Source organism: Platalea leucorodia (genome assembly GCF_965183815.1).
Source record: "Platalea leucorodia genome assembly, chromosome: 5".
NCBI classification, from domain to species: Eukaryota; Metazoa; Chordata; class Aves; order Pelecaniformes; family Threskiornithidae; genus Platalea; species Platalea leucorodia.
Window position 1 is genome coordinate 79,395,012 of NC_138827.1, and position 20,811 is coordinate 79,415,822.

Consider the following 20,811-nt stretch of genomic DNA (forward strand, 5'->3'; position numbering starts at 1 on the left):
TATGTAAAACATTCATGGAACACATTCACTCCTTAGCAACCCTTAAAAAGAACCTTTAACCAACTGAACACAAGTTATGTATATAAACTGGTATCCCATCTGTCAGGTGTCAGGCAAGAGAGAATTCTGAATTTCAATCTGCAACATTTCTAGAGAATTTCCTGAAATCATAAGTATATTGTGAATTTTGAAGAATGTTTCCATCCCATAAGAAAGCCATGACTCTGGTTGGCAAAAATTCTTCCCTAAATTTACAAAATCACAGTGAATACTTAACTTTACTAAAAACTAATTCCTCCTACAGGAGAGACTTCTATATAGGTCTAGAGTTATACTTCATAAATTCATACATACACACACTTACACTTTATACATATATCTATATAAATATAGGTGTATATGTGTATATATGAGTAGATATATGTTCTTCAACCCATCATCACTATCCACTGAATAATTTATACTAAAGGAAACACCCGTAGGCCTTTCTATTCCTACATTATTTTTGAGCATTACCAGAAACGATGACACTTTAATGTCACCCTTTCTTAACTGAAGAGGCCACATTAGAAACATATCTTGTTACCATTTACAAAGTCAATCAGCTCTATCTAGCAGTAAGCACGGCCAAAAATTCAGTAGCTTAGTTTTGATGCTGCAGTGCCCTCTTGTGGGACACACAGTTTTCAAGAAAGTCTTCCTGTTAGTGAGGTGAAACCTATTTAAAGACCAGCAGTCTTACAAAAAGACCAAGTAAAATTCCACCTACCGCAACAGAGGATGAAACTATAATACCTTCTTGAAAGTTATTTTGGTGCACTAACTTATGGCTTCTTATATAACGAGTATGATAGATATCAAAAGCATACTTACATTGTTAAGGTCCCTTCTCCCATAAGAGAGCTGCCTTTCTCTGGCAGTTAACAGGACAGGAATTACCCTAGGAATTTTTGATACAATTTTCCATAAAGGAATCTAATCTCAAACTATCCACCTACACTGCAAGCTCAAGCTATCTGCACACCAAGCTGGTCAGTCGTGAGTTAGCTTCAGTTCAGGCATACGGTCACTGTATTATCATACTCTGCCAGTATTCAGTCAGCAGCCGAACCTGTGCTTCAGGCATGTTACTGAGCGGCAGTGAGTAGGACATTTTAGCCGGACTGAGGATCCAGATCAGATCTGCGTGTCTTGAAAGGGAACAGAATGAATTCCCTGTGAATCTGTGTATGTTGAAGGGAGTGGTTAAGTAGATCCTCAATGGAATTAAATACAACACTTGCAGGGGTGTACCCCAGTCTTACATGCCAGCACCTCAACTTTTCACGAACAGCTACTCTAAGTCTATGCAATGACTTGCTTTGAGGACTGACTATCCTGTGGTTTTTAGAGTCTCTCTCATAGATTTAAAAAACCAACAACCACCACCATATGCATTTCTGCAAGAGTCTCAGTTGCCTTAAGCAAAACCTCACACAAGAAAGCTTTCAACTGTTAGTCTGCCAAACAGAATCTCTAGTAGGTAAGAACTGATTACTTTTAAGTGTACATTAGTGCTAACATAGCCCAAATGCAGTCTCTAAACTGTGAGAACAGTTCAAACTACTAAAAACGACTGCTGTGGCTGTTGGAATGGGAGCAGCCATAATGGCGTTTATTCCACGTTCACTTTTGAACACTTGAGGACTATGCAAAAGCAATTATGAAGATATAGTCACAGATATACTATATCCATAACAAATTATTATTATTTTTTATTTGCAAACCCAGTTGAAATAGATCACCATTGAGCCAAACTGAAAAATAAGTTTTAAACCCCTTAGATTTCAGAGATAGAGACAAAAAGTGGAGTTGAATTATCACCCTCTTTGCTTTCATCTTCCAGAGAGATGTGACTATGTAAAGGCAAAAAGCAACAGCCAATATGCTAACCCATCCAAGAGTGGCACAGATATGAATCATCATCCTTGATAGTTAAATTTTATACTTAGCCTTGCTATTACTCCATCAAAGTCAGTCAGGTATTTCAGATAAGGAAAATTAGTGTATAAAAGATGCAGAAAGGAAACAAGCCAACTCTGCACAAAAATATCAAAATTAAAATGTAGCATTATGAAAAAGAGAAAGTAAAAATTACAGAAGAATAATGTGCAGGGAAAATAGGAAAAAAAAAAGGATCAACAAATACATGATACTTATATATTTTAACTAAAAATAATCCACTAAGTGTAAAAAATATCTTTTACAAAATAGTGCTAGTAATGTGTACTGTAGCACATCACTTGACATTTATAACAGAGATCACGCAGGACAAAATAGTACAAAACCCAGACATGTGTACCTCAAAAAAATGGCCAGAGAATTTTCATACTAGTTATATAAACACCACAATTCTAACAAACAAACAAACCCCCCCCCCAAAAAAAACGCGACCCCCAAAAAAACCCCCACCCCCAAAAAAAACCCCCACCCCCCAAAAAAAACCCCAAAACATTTATCTCAAACTAATATTAACATTCCTACCAACAGGAGACTCAGGTGTCAACCCCATGCTCTGAAGTAATGCTTCAGCTTCTCTTCTCTTCTTTTCAAGATCAGATTCTTCTTGTACAGGAAGAACTTCTTTCTTCTGATCAGTCTGAAAATAATTCAATAATTAAGTTATAGCATTTAACAGGTATTAAAAACAGTGTAATTTATTTTTTGAGATCTTGTAAGTTTTTTTTATACTACTGAAACCTATCATCATACAGGTTAGGTATTTGACTCTAATAATTCTAATGGTCCTTTCTGTACATAAAGTAAAAAACAGACAGGAATCGCAACATTTTGTAGCTTTGGTACTCTCTTTAAAAGATATATAACATGCAAAAAGTGTCTTCTCATTTGTCAAAATGAGTGACACTTCATAAGACCAAGAATACCTTTTTTACACTAATGCTAAGCACTGTAAAATGCAAAGACTAAAAAAAAAATGTATTCTATACATGGGTATAAAAGTCTTTTGAAGACACAGTCATATTGTTCTGATTTTGAAATGACAATAACTGTGTCAAAGAAAACACAATAGGGTTAGAATGACAGTAAGAGAGACCCTTCCTTGGTTGAGGAAGTATTAGAGCACTTGGCTAGATAGCGCACATGCTAAAGTGTGTAGCAATTAAGAAAATACGTGTAAGATGTAAAAGTGATGATAGTCTATGTGTGCATTTTAAGCTATTTAAAAAAAAAAACCCACACATCAATAAGCTGTTTAGTGAGAAAGCTTTCTTTTGAACCTCAGGTTTCACAAAAAAAAAAAAAAAAAAGAGAGAGAGAAAGTCTTAAAAAACTATGCAGTAACTTAAAGAAAACTACTGCCCTGTAAACTTGAAGTTGTGTAATTATCCTCTAAATTTCACACACACAAAAAAATTACACCCCCATCCTCATAATTTAGAAATAACACAAGGTCTACTATGAAAGATGCTGAACACTCCCTATCTTTCCACATTCATTTAACTGCTCATTCAATTATAGAAATATAATTTATAGCTTAAGGTGTTCACAACTCAGCCACTGGCAAGTGAATATTTTTGCAAATATAAATTGATGATACAAGTCTTTAATAGAAGCAGCAAAATCTAAAATAAGTTATTCTATCCCTGTGCCATGATTAAAGACTAACTGCTCCTCCCATGACTGCACATTATGCTTCTAATCTACTGCACTATTCCTTTTAAAAAAGCAATTCCCAAATTTCAGAGCAAGTTCTCAACTGATAAGCTATTGCATCACATGTGGAATCTCAGTTACAGGCAATACATTGTTACGAGATCATCAGAACATAATTTGAGGTATTTCCGTCTCCTTTTTGTCTGAATCATGTAGCTGGCAGCTGCCCAGTGTTCAGTCATACGTTAATTTAGAACATCTACAAGATCATAACCAAAACACAGAGAAGTCTTGAAAAAGTACCCCAAACCACAAAATATTCCAGCAAAAGTTTCATTTATGAGGTATAATCTGCATTCAGGAGAAACACAGTAATAAATCACTGATCGTCACATACTGTAGCAGAGAGAAATCCAGAAGACTGTTAACAAACCAAGTCTAACACACAAGTAGCATATACATCCTGAGTGTTACTCCGATTTTAAAATTCAGGCTAAAGATGAGTCAAAGAGTAGAAGAATGTAGCACATTGTTTGTACAATAATAATAATACTGACAGTCAGACAATTCATATAGACATCCTCGGAACTGCACTTCAGAAATGAGTTCTCCAAGTAACACCACCACAACTCATTAAGCCGAGCTTTCGTGCAATACTTTACAGTGATTTGATTAATGATGTCCCATGCACACAAGTAGTTTTAGAAATTCAAACTTTATGCAAGTATAGGATTTAAAAAAAAAAAAAAAAAAAAAAAATCTAACTTATGACATGGATAATTCTAAAGAAAACAGTAGGTGTTTCCTCTTATCAGAAAACGAAAGGGCTACATTTGCATCAGCAACTGACCATTAAATAGACACTCCCTGAATAACACATAGCAAATGACTAAGTGAACCTACCCTTAAATTTTGGGCAAGTTACATATACAAACAGTCAAATATCAAAGACAAAATTATTTCTTACTTCTTTTTTCTTTCTTTCTTCCTCCTTTCTTTTCTTCTCCTCTCTAATTTGAGCTAATCGTTGCTTCTTGCGCTCCAACTCCGCCTTCAGTTCACTTTTGTCAGACATGGCTGAAACACTGATGAACAGAAATCATACCACTGTTTGTTTTCTGTTTGGGTTTTTGTTTTGTTTCGTTGCTTGCTTGTTTGTTTTTTAAGATAGCAGCTTTCCTTTATATAACCTATCATTAAAGGAACTACACTAGCTTACTAAAACCAGAACTGTGAAAAGTCTTAAAATAACAATAAAAAAAAATAATCACATTTCTATTTCCACATTTCTTTCACTTAACACATTCTCAATACTAAAGGGACTGATTTAAAACAGACAAAACTGTGAAACGATGACAGCATCCATTCCTAAGGTAGTTCTGATGCTGTTTGAAGGAACTGCTTTGAAAGAAGTGTTAGGCACAGAAGACGGGGCTATCTGATCTTGCCATAGGATTCTGTAGAGCTACAGAGCCAACTATGAGACTGAAAACAACAAGGAGAGTACCAGCACAATATCTATCTTTTACTTTTCACTTCAACAACTTAAATACTAGCGTGCTATAACTTAGCAGTATGTAAGCTATATATCCTTCTATATACAGCTGTAGGATTCAAAACACAGATTTATTAAAAGATTTAGCAGGACTGCTATAAATTGTAAGGCAAAGTAAATACAACCGTAATGGAAAAAAAACCTGTAAAATACGTGCATTACCAGTTTTTTCACCAAACTTTTTGTACACTGCTAAGAAACGGATGGATCTTTTAAAGACAAAAATTCTACAAAAAGTTTTGCTACACAGCTAACTCAGTTAAATACAGGCAAGAAGGTCAATAATAAACAAAAGGTGAAAAAAAAAAAATCACTTCAGAACTTAACAAAGATTTAGAACACAGGTATGAAAACCTGTATGAATGGGCTGAGTGAATAAAAGATTAATTTTACTGTTTTTAAGCAAATCCAAGTCAGCAAAGAAAGCGCAGAAGTGGTTCCACAACAGACGAGGGATCTATAAATGCTTTTACACTAAGCTTGATAACAAAGATACCAGATCAAGCATTAGTAATATAACTAATCACTAATTCAAAATTAAGAATAACTGCAAGTGTTCGCATAGCACATCTAAGAACAGAAAAGGATGCAAAATGATGCAAGCCTCGTACATCTACCCCAATATATTTAGTAGTATGTATACTGGGGTAAATGTTGTATTCCTCCATGTTGTCTGCAAACATTTAAGTGCTAATAGGTAAATAATAATAATAAAAATCTACTGTCGGCATTTTCAAACAGCGTTCCCGTCTCGCTTTAAAACAGCACCAGGAAGGCGCCTTGTCACCACACCGTGGATTCCCGCCCCCACCCGTCTTTCTAATGCCGAGCCAGGAAAGCAAAGCGGCAGAAACCGAGCCATCCCTGAGGAGAGGAGCGCCCACCCCGCCCCACCTTAAGATGTCAGCCGTACGAACCGGGTGCCGCCAGCAGCCAGTTCCCGACCCAAATCCCCCACGGGCCGTACCGCGGAGGGAGCCCGGCAGCGTACTCCCACCCTGACAGGACCCTACCACACCCCGAGGCCCGGGAGAAGGCAGCACCGCCAAGACCCCCCCCGGCCCCCACTTCTTGGGGACCGAGCCCCGCCGCGAGCCGCCCCCCGGCCCCACCCTGCTGCCGCGCCCCTCCCTCGACAGGGCGAGGCCGAAAGGAGGGTCCCCACCGGGAGGCGGCGGCGCACAGCCGGGAGGAGCAGCGGCCGCAGGCGCAGCTCGGCCGCCGCGGGAGCCCGGCGCACCTGCCCGCGGGACCTCCGCCTGCTCCAACCGCCCCTCGGCCGCACCGCCCCGCTACGCTTCCGCCGCTCCACAAAGGCGCCGGCAGCTGACAGGCAGCAGCCTACGGCGGGCGTCGAGGATCAAACCACCTCCGAAAGCGTTGCGCCGCGCCCAGCAGCTTTCAGGAACTGCGGGAGGACACGGAGGCCTGCAGGGGGCCGCGGCGCGCTCGGAGTCGAACGCCCCACTTGTTCGCACCGTCAGGGGGAGCGATCTGAACGGAATTCACACGGGGAACGAGCGTGAAGCGCGGCGGGGATGGGGGTGCTTCCAGAGGCTTAACGCCGAACCCCTCCTGCGGAGCGCTGCTGAAGCTGCTTTGAGAACAACGACGACCGAGATGCAACGCGCCCCGCGGGGCGGGCCTCGTCCTCAGCGCCCCACGGCGTGAGTGTCGCGCGGCCGCGCGTTGCATGATGGGAGCTGTAGTCTCTTTGAGGGGCACACGGCGGCAGCGGCCGCGGGGTCCGGGAAGCGAGCGCCACCGCGTGCCAGGGGGTGGGCGCGCGGGCGGGCGCGCGCGCTCCGCGTTGGTGAGCTGGTAGCGGCGGTTCGGTGGCTCGCGCGGCGGCGGGAGCGCGCGGGCGGCGGCCGTGACAGGGTCTGGCGGTGTCGCCTCACGGGGGCCTGGCTGCGCCTCGCTCCCAGGGCGGCGGGCGGCCCTGAGGAGAGCAGGCCTGGGCGGGGCGCCTGTGCGGGGCTTCGCTGCCTCCTTCGGTTTGGCTTCGCGGGGGGTGAGGATCCGCGCTGGCCGCCGCCCTGCCCGCAGCGAAACGAGTCAGCCCGACGTGGACGTTGATTGAACTGTATGATTTTAATCGTAGCCTGGAGAGGCTGGTAGCCATAATCACTTCAGTGACCTGAGGATAAAATATATAAAAGCCTGATTTGCTGTGAGTGCCAGGCTAGGGACAAACTTACCCACGCTAAATCTGCTTTGCGTGGATGTCAGTAAGTGGAGTTAGGTTGTCAGGTTGATAGGGCATGGTACATCAGCAGACTGCTTCATTGTGTGTGCTGAGTGGGGTAAAGCTGTGCCAAACCCAGGCTGCATCAATGAGCGTCATGCGGGAATGAAGTTACACAGTCCATTTTGATACAAGTACCAACCGGTAGGAAGTGACTTTGCTGTTGCCCAGTCGTCCTAAATTAGTAAGTATATTGCCACTTGTATGCTGTGGAAGCACATATCAAGTTTTTCTACCTTTTTTTCGTAACTGCTGAGCTAATGCTACTGACTACTATCTCAATGAAGTGCTTGATTCCTCAGACTGCTTATCTTCCAAAACTGTGCTTACCAAAGCGGAATTAATATGGACAACTCATATAGTTCAAGTGGAGCATGTGTTCACAATACTCTATGAAATGAAGTTTTTAGAGGCAATAACTGTCAGCTCCAGAGAGGGTTAAATTTTCTGCTATTACAAATTGCAATAATTTATTTAAAATCACTGGATCTACAAACATTTATGTCTGGTGAGTATATCTTCTGAACTCCTGCTGACAAGCACTGGAAAAAGACTGCGTTTGCAGTCAAGCTCTGTCAGGCTGCAATCCTGTTATGTATTATTATAAACTGAACGAGTTGGTTGGTACTTTGCTGGGATAGCTCCCAGGAGAACTTCAATTGCTGCAGGAATCAGTGTTGATTATTTACTCCTCTGTAGTCTTCCATGTGAGTCAGGGTTCATGCTATACCTTAAGAAAAATTAGAAGAACTGTCTGTTGTCTAGATGGCTTCTGATCATTGAATAACCCCCATGCATTTTGTAAGAGTATGGGTGTTACCATTCAGAAAAACTATAAGTGAAACTGTCAAAGAAAATTGTATGATGTGCAAGAGAAGGGGTTGCATTTTTCTTCAGGTGGAAATATGAAGATGATAGTAATGAACTTCCACAAACAGCTGTCATCTGTGAATTAATTTGCCAGAATTTTCTAATATTACGTAGAATAATGTGTGCACCTGAGAACAGGAATATGTGTTTTATTTCTGTATTTTACATATGCTTCTTGTTTGGCCATAAAATATTAATTTTGTATTTGAAGTTTTCCAGTAATATTTTTCAAGTTTACATTTAAAATTATGACTGCAGGAGCCAGATATTTCACATTTGTAATGAATTTAGCCAATTGATTTTTGGTAATTGATCTTCAATACCAAAGTGTATTTCTTGGTCCTGAACCTACATATACCTGCGGAAGGTCATGTTATTATTTTTTACATTAGTCTTTCATTTTAGAACACAGTAACTACAATAGCTAATTTTTGCAGCACTGACACCCCCCCCTTTTTCTTTGTAAATGGTAGCTGTAGTTTTCAAATAGCTCTATCTGGGTCAGTTTTTAGCAGTGACACAAACACTGACAGAATGCTAACTCTATACAAATATATTTGTGATTTTTTAGCCGTCATTGATCTCGCAAGTAACAGCAGTTTAAATGATCTGATACATTTTTCATCAGCTGGAAGGCTCATGAGGTATATGGTGAGAGGACAGGTTTGAGAAAGCATACTGGTTGTAGATGTTTACGAGTGTTTTCTTCTAGCCTCAGCTTCCTGGTGACAGTATCTCTTGGTATAGCGAACCCCAATTTTATAATGGTCTCTAAGAATGTGGAGAAGTTATACTGCGAGATGGATCCTTTCTGTATCTAGGACCAGGAAAACAGCTTGTAGGGGATTTTATGCACCCATCCTATGCATTGGGTCTAAGATGAACATGGCTTGATTAAGATGTGAACACCAGCTTTAACAGTGATTATGTACCCACATAAACAGAATTGGTGTATTACCGAGAAGTTATTTTGAGACATGTAAAGGACTGATAAAGATAAATCGGGTCTCTGCTGCAGATGGGCAGGAATCCAGACTAAACAAAAGAAGATATCATTCGATTCAGAAGAGCCTGTACTTTTGTATTTTGGAGAACATTAGACTTTCGTGCTGCCTGAATCAGAAGCATAGATAGCAAAGGCAAGTGGGCCCTCACCTTGCTTAGTCACCTCATTGTGCTGCTGGAGAACAGTGATTTGCTCTGGAGCACGAGCTCAAGATCTATGCTGGAGAGGGTAGTTCCCTCCTCAAGTAACTGCCGCGGCTGCGCTGTCCTCTCTAGCAATATGAGAGACTGGGAAAAGGCAGCTGGCCTACCTTTCCCCGTTAAGGCTCCATTTTAATTTTCTTGTTTTCTCATATTTCAGGAAAATTAAAAGTCCATCCTACAGACTTACTGGAATTGAAATAATCAGGAAGATCTCATCCCATAATATAAAGATACAACTTTTCTAGTATCATTTAATAGTCTGTGCTTTTCCCTTAGAAAATTTGCTGCACTGCTAATATAGGTTTCTCTCTGTCCTTCTCTCCTCTTTCCTGTTCCTGCTAGATGGACATATTTTTTTTTCTGTTGTGTCAAAATAAGGTGATGGTGAATGATGGGTCCTTTCTGAGATGAGAACGCTTTTGCAATCTGGTAACCTTTGGCACTAAACACATACACTAGTGAATGGTCCAGCACTTAAGAATGATTCACTACTAAGCATTATAGAAAATAGGTTTACCAGTTGAAAAATTTCAACGCAAGTTCTCCTTCCTTGGTGTGTTCTGTGTATGGTACTCTCTTTTTTTTTTTTCTATTATGTGGTTAAGAAGAGAGGAGATAATGGGAGCTTCTTAAGGGATCCTGTAATGTACCAAAACCTGCACTAGTTCTAATGGTTTTAAGAGAGTATGAAAACTGCCAAGAGATCAGCCAAAAGGAACTATTTTCAAATATGTTGTATGCCAGGCTATATTCTAACCCTCAGTTTATGCACCTGTCTCCCATTAACCTTTGTGGAAGTTTTGTGCGTTCATCAAAGGAAGAATATGTTTGAATATTTGTTAAGATGATAGCAGAGTTCCTTAAGTTTTCATTAAGAATTCAGTTATTTTTCTGTATGTAATCAAAAGTTGTATCTTATATAATCTTAAAGTATATTTTAGACTAGAATTAATATGAACAAAGGCACACTAAAATACTAAGTTTTACTAGAAATGAACACACTTTTCATCCAGTGACGTGAAATTATCTCACTCTAGAAATGCTAAATAATTACCCATATCAAGTACTTCATAATTACTTAAAAATGAAATAGGAGAGTTAAAAAGACTAAGTGACAAGACCACAGGGATCAGAATTTAGGATTCCTAGGTTCCGATCTTATATTCTTACCACAAAGTAATATTTATTCTTCTGTAACTGTTAACTGTAACAGTTAACTTCTCATGTTGTCACATTCTTTTGAGAATTAGTTGAGTCGCTAACAGTATCGGTCAGTTCTATTCAGTAAAGACTGGTGACATGGAGTCATTTTACTGCTAACAGCAATGTAAGTAAAGACCGAGTTTGTTCCTTTTTGGGGTCTTGAATAAGAAACTTGCTAATGTGTTGGAAGAAGATCTGAAAAATTACATGGAATTAAACTATAGAGCAAACACATAAACAGCAATTTCTAATATAAAAACTTTACCAGAATATCTCCTACTTTTTAACTTAAATAAATGTTTACTTTTAACATAAGTTGCAAGGCAGTAGATAGTTGGAAATGTATTTATTACTAGCAGAACCCAAGCTCCTAGGCTGTATTTATAAAACACCTGAGCAGAAAGGAGATGGTATAGTAAATCTCCTGTAACAATTACTGCAGCCATCTGCTTTATAGTAAGCACCCTGCTGGAACATATCACAAGTGGCAGAGCAAATTCAAGGAGAAGGGACAAGATAACAGGTATGTGTTCCATGTCCCAAACAAATCTATAGAGACTTGGTCCAAACTGGAAGTAGCCCTTCTCTAGCTGAATATTTACCAGAGTATGATAGACCTTCATCATCCTTGTTCACAGAAGTAATGTGCTAACAGTGGTGTTTAACCCTTATATCATTTGGAATGTTTGTGAGGGGATTTCCTGTGGATCTTGCAACAGTTTTTATGCAAGAAAACTTCTATTTTGAAAATCTGATTGGCTGTCAATGAAGACTGTTGCAGCTAAACTGTATTTGAATTTGATTCAGATTTTTGTTGCATTTCAAAAACGTTAAAATCAGTCACTGAGAATCTACAAAATTTGTGTGCATTCCTATGAAAAAAATAATAGAAAAAAGTTTTAAATTCAAACCACATATAATGTCAGTAAACATGATTTGGATAGCTAAACACACCTACTTTCTAGTTTAGGGCTAACGTTAGTTTAATTTTATATACTCCAAACAAACAGGATTTCCTTTGTTTTATTTATAGATTGGTTTTCTAGACAAACACATCATATTGTCTTAACCTGTTGTGGTTTTGGTTTTTTTTTTAAATCAGGATAAATTTGATCTTTCTACTTTGCTTGAACAAAATTTGACCACATTAATATCCTGTTATTTAATCTGTTGGCAAGTGTTTTGGATTATGTTTTCTTGTGAAATAGTTTGATCTGTGCAAGTAGTTTTTTTTTTAAAAAAACATTTTGAACAGAAGTAATCTGTTTAGGTTTGAATGGTACATCATTCAATGCCCTTGATTACATTAGTGCATCTGTATTAAGACAGAAAAAGAGAAAAAACTGCAAAAGGCCTTCTGTGAGGCTCGTAAATGGAATATATATGTGTGAACTTGTATAGATTTAAGCAAATGTACATCTTTCCCATGACACATGATTTTAAGGCTCAAGAAAACTGTAAGACAATGAAATACACACATTATATAATGTTAGAAATTTAAACAACTGCTGATTTCAGTTTTTTAAAGGCTGAGAGAAGTATACAATTTCCTGCAAATAAGGTATATTTTGCTGCTATGTACGTGGGTAAGTGGATACTCTACCACTGGCAAATTTTTATCCAATAAATGCTTTTAACCATAGGCGTCATCATCACAGGTCTTGATGGCTCTTTGTTCAGTTTTCTGTGGAGTCAAATCTGTAATTTTTATCAGAAAAAGTTTTATAAGATATGAGCCTGTTTGGCTCAGAGAAAGCAGTTTGTGGTTTTGTTTTGTTTTGTTAAATTTGTTACCGGAATCTCTTCTATCTGGATATTTTAAACAGGAGATTAGACAGCTATTGTATGTTAAAGTACACTGATTCTGCTAAAGTAGGTTGGACTAGGTCTCTGGATGTCCTTTCCAAGTCTGTGTTCCTATGGTGCTGTGAGTACAGGAAGAAAAAACCCCTGATTTAATTCTCATGCAACACTTTCTTGTGAAACAGCAATCTGGAATCTTATGCAGCCTTAGTAGCTTATAGTCAAACTCCACTTCTCTGCAAAACCTAAACAATTTGAAAAAAATCAATTCTTCAACTACATTATACTTGCAGGAAAATATTTTTATAAAATTTAAATGGCATTTCATTATAATAAGATATTAAATATATGTTTATAGCTGGGGAAGTCCATTTATTTTGCAGGAAGTAGAATATGTTCAGATGTTCTTGAAAAAAAATGTACATGTATGATTTGGCAGTTTTTGTTCTGCATTATGTATACAAAGCAGTCTAACCTGTTAAATTTAATTTTTTATGGCGATATGACAAAAATTAAACAACATTATTTTTGCTAGTGTTGTGTGTGCTAGTAATGCTAGCAAAATCCAATACGTATTTGCAGATAAGTATGTAGGAGCAAAATGTACTTACAGCTGTTTTTAAAGTCAGTGGAAGTATGTGATATTTAAGCAATACTCTCATTAATCAGGAAAATTATTTTTCATTTCACTATAGTTATAAAGTATTATATCTTTTCTCGTTATTCATTACCCTAAAGGTGGCTGAAGTTCAGGAGTGAGGAAAAAATCCATTACAGATGCTTGCTTAATTCATTGTATATGTCCACAGACAGTTACTGACCAACTGTTGTGATGTATTTACAAAAGCCAGTTAGAGTTCAAGATGAAATAAAAAATACAGATCCATTAGATCTTACAATTTTATGTTTATCATTTTTATGTTTTACTGGTAAATCAAGCATTTTGTAGAATTTCTTTCTCTGAGAGAAAGAAGCTTGTAGCTAGTACATAGAACAATTAATCTTAAAACGGACCATTTGCCCAGCTCTTGTCCTTGCTCTGGAATTGTGGGGGCAAGTGACTTAAGTCATGTCTCTCTCACCTTGATATCAAAGGAGGAAAAGTGGTGTTTTGCCACGAGTAGTTTTTGCCACTGGTTCCTAGGTTACAGACATATCTTTCTTTATTTTCTCTTAGTCTCAGTTTCTTAATGTGTCAAATTAACCATATTTATTTCAATAACAGTATTTCTTACAGCTAAAGCTATGTGAATTGATATTGGAAAGGAAGCTTTTTGAATGGAAGGCACCATGTATAATGCTGAGTGTTATTAAAAACTTATCTGCATGGCATAGATCATAACTTCTTTACTAACAAAGAAATCAACAACTGAATCATACCTGCATGATTTCTGAGCTTTTCCTCTTGCCACACTTCATAAACTGACAGTTACCCTCATGACACAGGTATAAAGTAAGGGTGACAAATATTATCCAGAGTTTTACGGGAGTTAACTCAAAATCAGAGTCACAGATATTCAAGTGACAGTTAAAAATTGCCCTTCCAACTCCTAGTTCCATGATCAACTCAGAAGAACATACTAGTTTTCTTAAATATCAAATAATATTTAGAAGAAAACATTTTAAATGACTGCAAATTCTGAATTTGTAAAATTAAAAGATGACCTCTATAGGGTAGAAATTTTTATGGGCCATTGTTTGAACTCCTGAAGTGTACTAAAGCAAATTTCATATTTATTTCCATTGAGAAGGCAAATTACTTTTCTTAGAAAAGGATCAAAAGCACCGGAGTGGCTATGGTATGTTAATAATAGGAGGTGGGACAGTTGAGAGTAGAACTGATGGGACACTTACGGTTCAAGGAATTCTGCACTTTTCATTTATGCTGGAAAAAAATGTAAATGATGTCACCCTCGCCTCCTAGTGCAAAGTTATCAGACAGACATCACTAAGTGGTATCTCTGACATTAAAATGACTGGAATGTTACTTCCCTCTATTTCTTTTCTTTTGAAAATCTTACAATATCTTATTGCAAATGAAACAAAAATCCACATGTAGTGGTGTAAGAAACAAAGATCTGTCTGTAGTCTCAATGCTGGATTATTGCCTTTCTACCTCAAAGCTAATTGAAATCCAAGATGTTTGTATCAAAGCTGTAATGAGACACTGACAAATACCTTTCTGCCCCACTGGAAATGTAATCTTTCTATTGAACATTTTGTCCTGGTAAATTCCATCTGCAATAGGAATAGGCATTTTGCATTTGAATCAAGAAGGTCACTACTTTGGATCAGATGATAGGGTGTACACTCCACTTGCCTTTAGATGAAATTGATCCTTTACTGTGTTGAACATAAGACTGAATTTTTTACACCTAATTATCCTCTTGTTTCATCTAGATGCATTTGGAATGCTAACACTACTGCCACTTTTTGATCTTTGCATGTATCAGTGTGACAGTTCTCTTAAAAGCCAGTTATTCCCTAGATAGTAATCCATTTTAAATATTCAGTTGCTTTTCTTTACTAAATAAAACAGAATAAGAGCGCAGTGTTTCATTTATTGATAATGTATTTGATCATTTGATAAAACTGAATGTTTGATAACATTTTCCTCACTTTTGCAGCAGTAAAGCAATAGTTCTATGTATACCCAAACTTGTTTGAGTAAACTTATTTACTTAAAAATACCTAGAAACTAAACCATGTATTCAACGTTTTAGTTGTTTTACTCATAAATTTTCCCATTGGCTTCAGTGAACAGAGGCACCATAAAACTGAATGGCAGTTCCAATATGTTCACTCATCTTCGGTGTTAAAACTTTCATTACCTTTCTTTGCAAATGTGGCTTGTTATTTTTTTATAATACAAGGTAAATTATACCGAGTGTATGTACAAAATGAGCATTTTTTTCCTCTTTTGTTTTGACGTGAATATATTCTCTTAGCGTTTTCACTTCACATCAGGTGTGTGGATTATTTGTGCAAAAAAAAAAAAGGAAAAGATCTCTAGCTATGGAAGGGATAATGTGAAAGGCATAAATAGCAGCTAGTCTCTGCAGGTATGAACCTGTTCGTATTTAAATCGATGGAAATTTCACTGCCGACTGCAGGGAATGCAGGATCAAGTCCTCAACTCTTTCTGAAAATCAATTAGATGTGTTCTTAATAGGCTTTCATGCCTTTGAAAATCTGTCTCTAAACTACTGTTGGAAACCAATGAATTAGATATTGGAGTTCATTTTATTAAAATAAATTCCATAATATTGTGTAAAATGAAAGGAAATGCTTTAATTTACTGGCTTTTTATTTATCCAAAAGGATTAAGCTGTATCTGGGATTGTCAAATCACTTTGTATTATTTGCTGAAACATGTAGGACTCAACAGAACGCTGATGTGACTGTGTATTTATTTGAATTGTTTCTGCACTGTGAAGAATAGTGCTGGTACTAGGGAGCTGAGAGATGAGAAATTGCTATGTCAGGCATTGGACTGAAATACATTTTAAATAGACTTTTTATATGGTACTGTAGCAATTGAAAATTCTGATTCAGTGTCTGCTGAGAAAATGTTGGAGATGCTTTTAGAAGTTTCTTAACCAATACTAAATTTGTCAGTTCAGTAATAGTGGATAACCCAAAATATAATTATTAAGGAAGACTAAGCAATTTTTACTGTAAAAACTGTGGCTTATTCTGATTTGGGTTTATTTTGAATCTTCCATTGTTTGCAGGAGATTCAGTGATGGCCGAAGAATACATGACACAAGCTGGCAAGTGGTACAGCATAAGGTTTGCATAAAGCTAATTTTTCCATTTCTCCCATCTTCATCTGCTGACTTTCAAGCTCAATAATCTGTTTCCTTAAACTGCATTAACTGTTAAATGTTATATTGACCATGAGATCATACAATGTCATGTTATATATTATGCTACACTGTGCTCTATTTAGCTGGAGAACAGCATATTCTTTTGAAATCTTAGCTAGTTATGTAGCTTTTATAGATTTAAAATTACAATGTTAACATCTATTTTATGTAATTAAGATAAATTTTAATTGAGATATTATAATATATTTATGATTATATAAATTACAATTATGTAATGTAGGTAATATATCAATACATGCATATAGTACGCATATTAATAATTCATATAATGAAGATATTGAGGTTATTATTAGTTTTATTTAATAAGTTCAGATAGTGAGTCAAGTCAAAAGATGCTCTAAATAGCTTATAACTTTTACAGAACCAGAGAGGAGACAAACTTGAGGAGGAATTTCAAAACAAAAGAATTTTGAAAGTGGTGTTTAAGGAATTATTATATGTTACTTATTTATAATTAGGAGGGGAAAAATAACAAATTTGAATGGAAATAGGGAACTATTGTAATTGGTAAATATTTAATACAAACAACTGTGACTCTATACATTTGAAAGCCTGATCCTCGAAAACTACTGAATACATTCTCTTCAAACTAAAAATGGTAACAATGTGACTGTTAGTCTGAGAACAAGCATGAGAAGTATTGGCCTAGAGGTAATTGTTTTGAAAAGTTATTTTAAGCTAATGAAAAGAAGGTCATAGAATAAAAGTGCCATTTCAACCATGTAAGTGTAATAAAGTCAGCTAATGCAGGAGTGCATTCTGGCAAGAATAAATAAGCATTGCAAAGCCTGATATGGCCAGTATGGAATACAGAAATGTATCCAAGTGAGTAAACATCAAATGAAGGATTATTCCTACTTGTGAAGAACCCATTCCAGCAAGAAATTGAACCATGGACTACTGCATCTGAAATTCGTAGGACTCCCTAGAGAGCCAAGAGGGAATCTACAGATTCTGTCATCAGTACGCCAAAGATCTCTGCACTGTACTGTAGTGCACAAAAGTACCTGTTCCCCAGATTTCCCTTTTTAAAGGACTTATTTCAGAATACTAATCAGACCTTGGTGTTCTGAGTTTTTGGAAGCACAGCTAGGCTCTCTTTGCTATTGCTTTGCATTTAAATGCAAGAAAGAAGTTCTGATTTTCTAAATGCTCTAAAATAAAAACAAAAATATTGTGATATTCTGAAATGGCTTGAAAGGTAAATAGAAGGTTCTAAAATGCTACCAAATGTGCAAGCTTGCAATAGTAACAGTAACAACAGTAAAAGAGAAAGGATAAGCATTTAAGGAGAAATACTTCATATTGAGCTTGAAGTGGAAAGAGACTATCCAAAGAAAATAACAGAAGGACAACCAGATCTGTGAAACGACGTGTCAGGAGACTGGGGAAGTGTGGAGGAAGAAATTTCTGAGGCCACATAATAAAGATGTTAGGTATAAATCAGAACTGATTTTGTACCGAAGGACCTGCCAAAATGATCGTGCTTAGAATATATTGATGCAGGAACATCCTACATATATTGTATATGTCTCAAACAGCTTCCAGAACACCTCTGGAGTGGTCACTCCAGAGCAAAGAAATTATCCATGGATAATGAGTTGAAGAGAGAAAAGATTTTTATATACCTTTGTTAATATGGTATAGAAAATAGAAGGAACTGCTGAACAAGGTAATGACAAATTGGATACTCATAATAAGATTATTAACTATGTGAGTCAGAGATGATGTTAATAACGTGTAAAATGCCTGCCACAAAAAAGCTTTTGTACTTGAAGCCTTGAGTGTAGTAATTTAAAACGTATATATTTTAACAGTTGTCAAAGAGATAGGAGATAAATAAGTGAGTATAAAATAATGAAATTATTATTTCTCTCAAAGTGACACTGATTTTTGGTGACCAAGGGGTATTATTTTGGGGTTTAATTTTGTAGCTAAAATGAACACCAAGAACTATAATGACTTCAATAGTCAATTATGGATGTTCAGTAGTTCTAAAAAAAAGTCCTAACACATCTCAAGTAGACACACATAAATGGACACATGCAAGGTCAACAGTCCCCTTGAAAACTGTGGTCAAACAGCACAACTGTCTTTTACTTGGATACCAGTTTTGCTTGGAAAGGAATCACGTTATGAGATTCTGTCTCTGGACTCGAGAGGTAATGTGATCTGTAGAATCAACACTACAAAAGACTCTACAGTTTTACTGGATTTTTTTTAACTTTGTGTTTTGTATTTCTCCTGCCACACATTCAGATGGCAGGCTTACTATAGTGTGTTATACTTCTCATACGATCAGGAAACCTGTGATATACATTTTTTTTTTTATTTTAGAAACAGTGTTGCTGTTCTCTCTTAAACGCTGTTCCCTTACTAACTTTGCGAATGTAAAAAGTGCAACTTTATCCAAGTTATAATTTCATTATCTTTTATTTGTAAGCCTAGTTTGCATTAAAAAGTATTTTTAACTCAATAAATTTCTAATTAAAACTTAATTCAGTTTTAATTGAACAAGTGCAGATCCCTTTTACAGAATCCCCCAAGTTACTTTAAGATATGTCATTTTAACTTAGGATATGGTTTACATAAACATTTCTTTCATTGACTCTCCTGGCTAAAGTAGGTCTCACTGTGGACACCCATTCTCACCCATATTCCTCTCTTAATTGGGCTTGTTGGTTTTGTGATTGTGTGAAGAACTGGATCAGTATTCTAATACAGTTCACCATGTAACCCTGCTGACACTTACATTACCATAATGGAGGAGGAAGTTATGAGTCAGAAACAAGAGGCTGGAGGTCATGGAAGTTCTTCTGTCCATGTGCTTATCTTATCCATACTGTAAGATAGAATATGTTAGTTTCATCAACTTCCACCATTGTTTCATTGAACGAACCCAGAGAGAACATGAATGCACACAATTAGGACTATTCTGTTAATTCTGTGAGCCTTCGTAACTTGATTTTTTTTTCAATCCTGTGTCCAGCTGCAAAAAGATAGTGGATTAGGGCTTATCATACACAAACCTGTTCTGAAGAATCAAGATGTTTTAGCAGAATATTGCAGCAACCAGAATTGTGCAGTTAAGATATGGTTAAATATTTTTGCCAGCTTTTAATGAAAAACAGTTGTAAAACTTACAACAGCAGCTAAGAAACATAAACATATATTCAAGTCAATGAAAACTAATTAGATAAGCTCTCTGACATCAAATTTGATGTGATTTGATTATATATCCAGAAAGGAAGCTTCATGTTTATGAAAGCTAGATATCCAGTAATATAGTAATGAATTGTAGCACATCTTTGCCAGTGCTTTTTGACCCAGTGAAACACAAAAGATTTTTCATTTTGTTTATTCTATGACAAATGGCTGCATGTGTGTGATAACACTGTAATAAACAACATATTGACTTGTGGAATGTTAATGAAAAATCTCAGACAGGAAGTGTGTTTATTTCAAGCAGAAGTATTCATAATTTCATCTTTGGGGTGATATACAGACACTTTTACTGTAGAAATGTAGGCCAGATCCCCTTCATAGACCTTCAGTCATAGAACTCAGTTGAAGTCAATACTTCGGACCTTATCTACTGTACTCAGTGAAAAGCTTTCTTATTATTTTGTTTGCATTACTGATATAAATAGGGGCCTTAGTCAGGAACAAGGAATTTGCTGTACAATGGGCTATACAAATAAAAAGAAAAAAGATGGTTCTTCACTGATGGGTCCTATAATCCGAGTATAAAATAGGTTGGACAGAGGTAGACGGTTTCATATTAAAAAATCCAAGACAATATTGCCTAGTACGATAGATGGTGATTTCAGTGTATCAGTGACTGAAGCACCGTCAAGTTTTGGTAAGCATCATGGACCAAGACAGTTTTAAGGGAACAGCTCCAAAGACCTGGAAAAACTGGATCCCAACAGCTTAGACAACTGCTTAGGCAACTGATGATAAGTCTATTGGTAAGCAACACTTAAATCATGGCAAATGTTTATACGTTCTGGCTCGCTTTTTTACTTTTAGTACAAATGGAATACAAGGATGAGTCCTCTCAAACGGGCAGAAGCTAACCCATGCTTAAATATACACTAAAAACACATGAAGGGTGGTTGTGTAGAGTAGCACTTGGGCATTTGGCTTTTACCATATCTCATTATGCAGTAATTTTCCAGTATAGATACATCATTGAATGAGCATTAGTTGGATTTTATTATACTTTTAAGGCATCAAAAATGAATTACGGCCTTCCATTTAGAAGAACAGTCAGTTCCATCAGTGCAAACAAAATGATGGCACGTAAAGCTACCCTGCTAGTTAATTCATATGAAAAAAATGTGTTTAATGTTCAGTTTCTAAGTCAAGCTTAAGGT

General features: G+C 37.0%; 1 protein-coding gene and 1 long non-coding RNA gene across 9 annotated transcripts in view; one reads left to right on the forward strand and one right to left on the reverse strand.

The window, feature by feature from the left end:
* Positions 1–6,800, reverse strand: part of DYNC1I2 (dynein cytoplasmic 1 intermediate chain 2) — a 32,612-nt gene extending 25,812 nt beyond the window's left edge. For 3 of the 8 annotated variants that reach the window (XM_082312650.1, XM_082312649.1, XM_082312644.1), the window contains exons 1-3: positions 6,450–6,599; positions 4,622–4,739; positions 2,524–2,638 (exon numbers count right to left, since the gene is read on the reverse strand). In XM_082312650.1, coding sequence (XP_082168776.1) covers positions 2,524–2,638; positions 4,622–4,729 — 223 coding nt within the window. In that variant the 5' untranslated portion in view covers positions 4,730–4,739; positions 6,450–6,599. Of the gene's footprint in view, positions 1–2,523; positions 2,639–4,621; positions 4,740–6,103; positions 6,200–6,449 lie in introns of those variants that run through there. The other 5 variants (XM_082312645.1, XM_082312646.1, XM_082312647.1 and 2 more) reach the window with 5 other exon arrangements.
* Positions 6,762–20,811, forward strand: part of LOC309591016 — a 47,374-nt gene continuing 33,324 nt past the window's right edge. Inside the window, exons 1-2 of the long non-coding RNA XR_014228252.1 lie at positions 6,762–6,876; positions 16,277–16,334. This is a non-coding gene — a long non-coding RNA (uncharacterized lncRNA). The remainder of the gene's footprint in view (positions 6,877–16,276; positions 16,335–20,811) is intronic.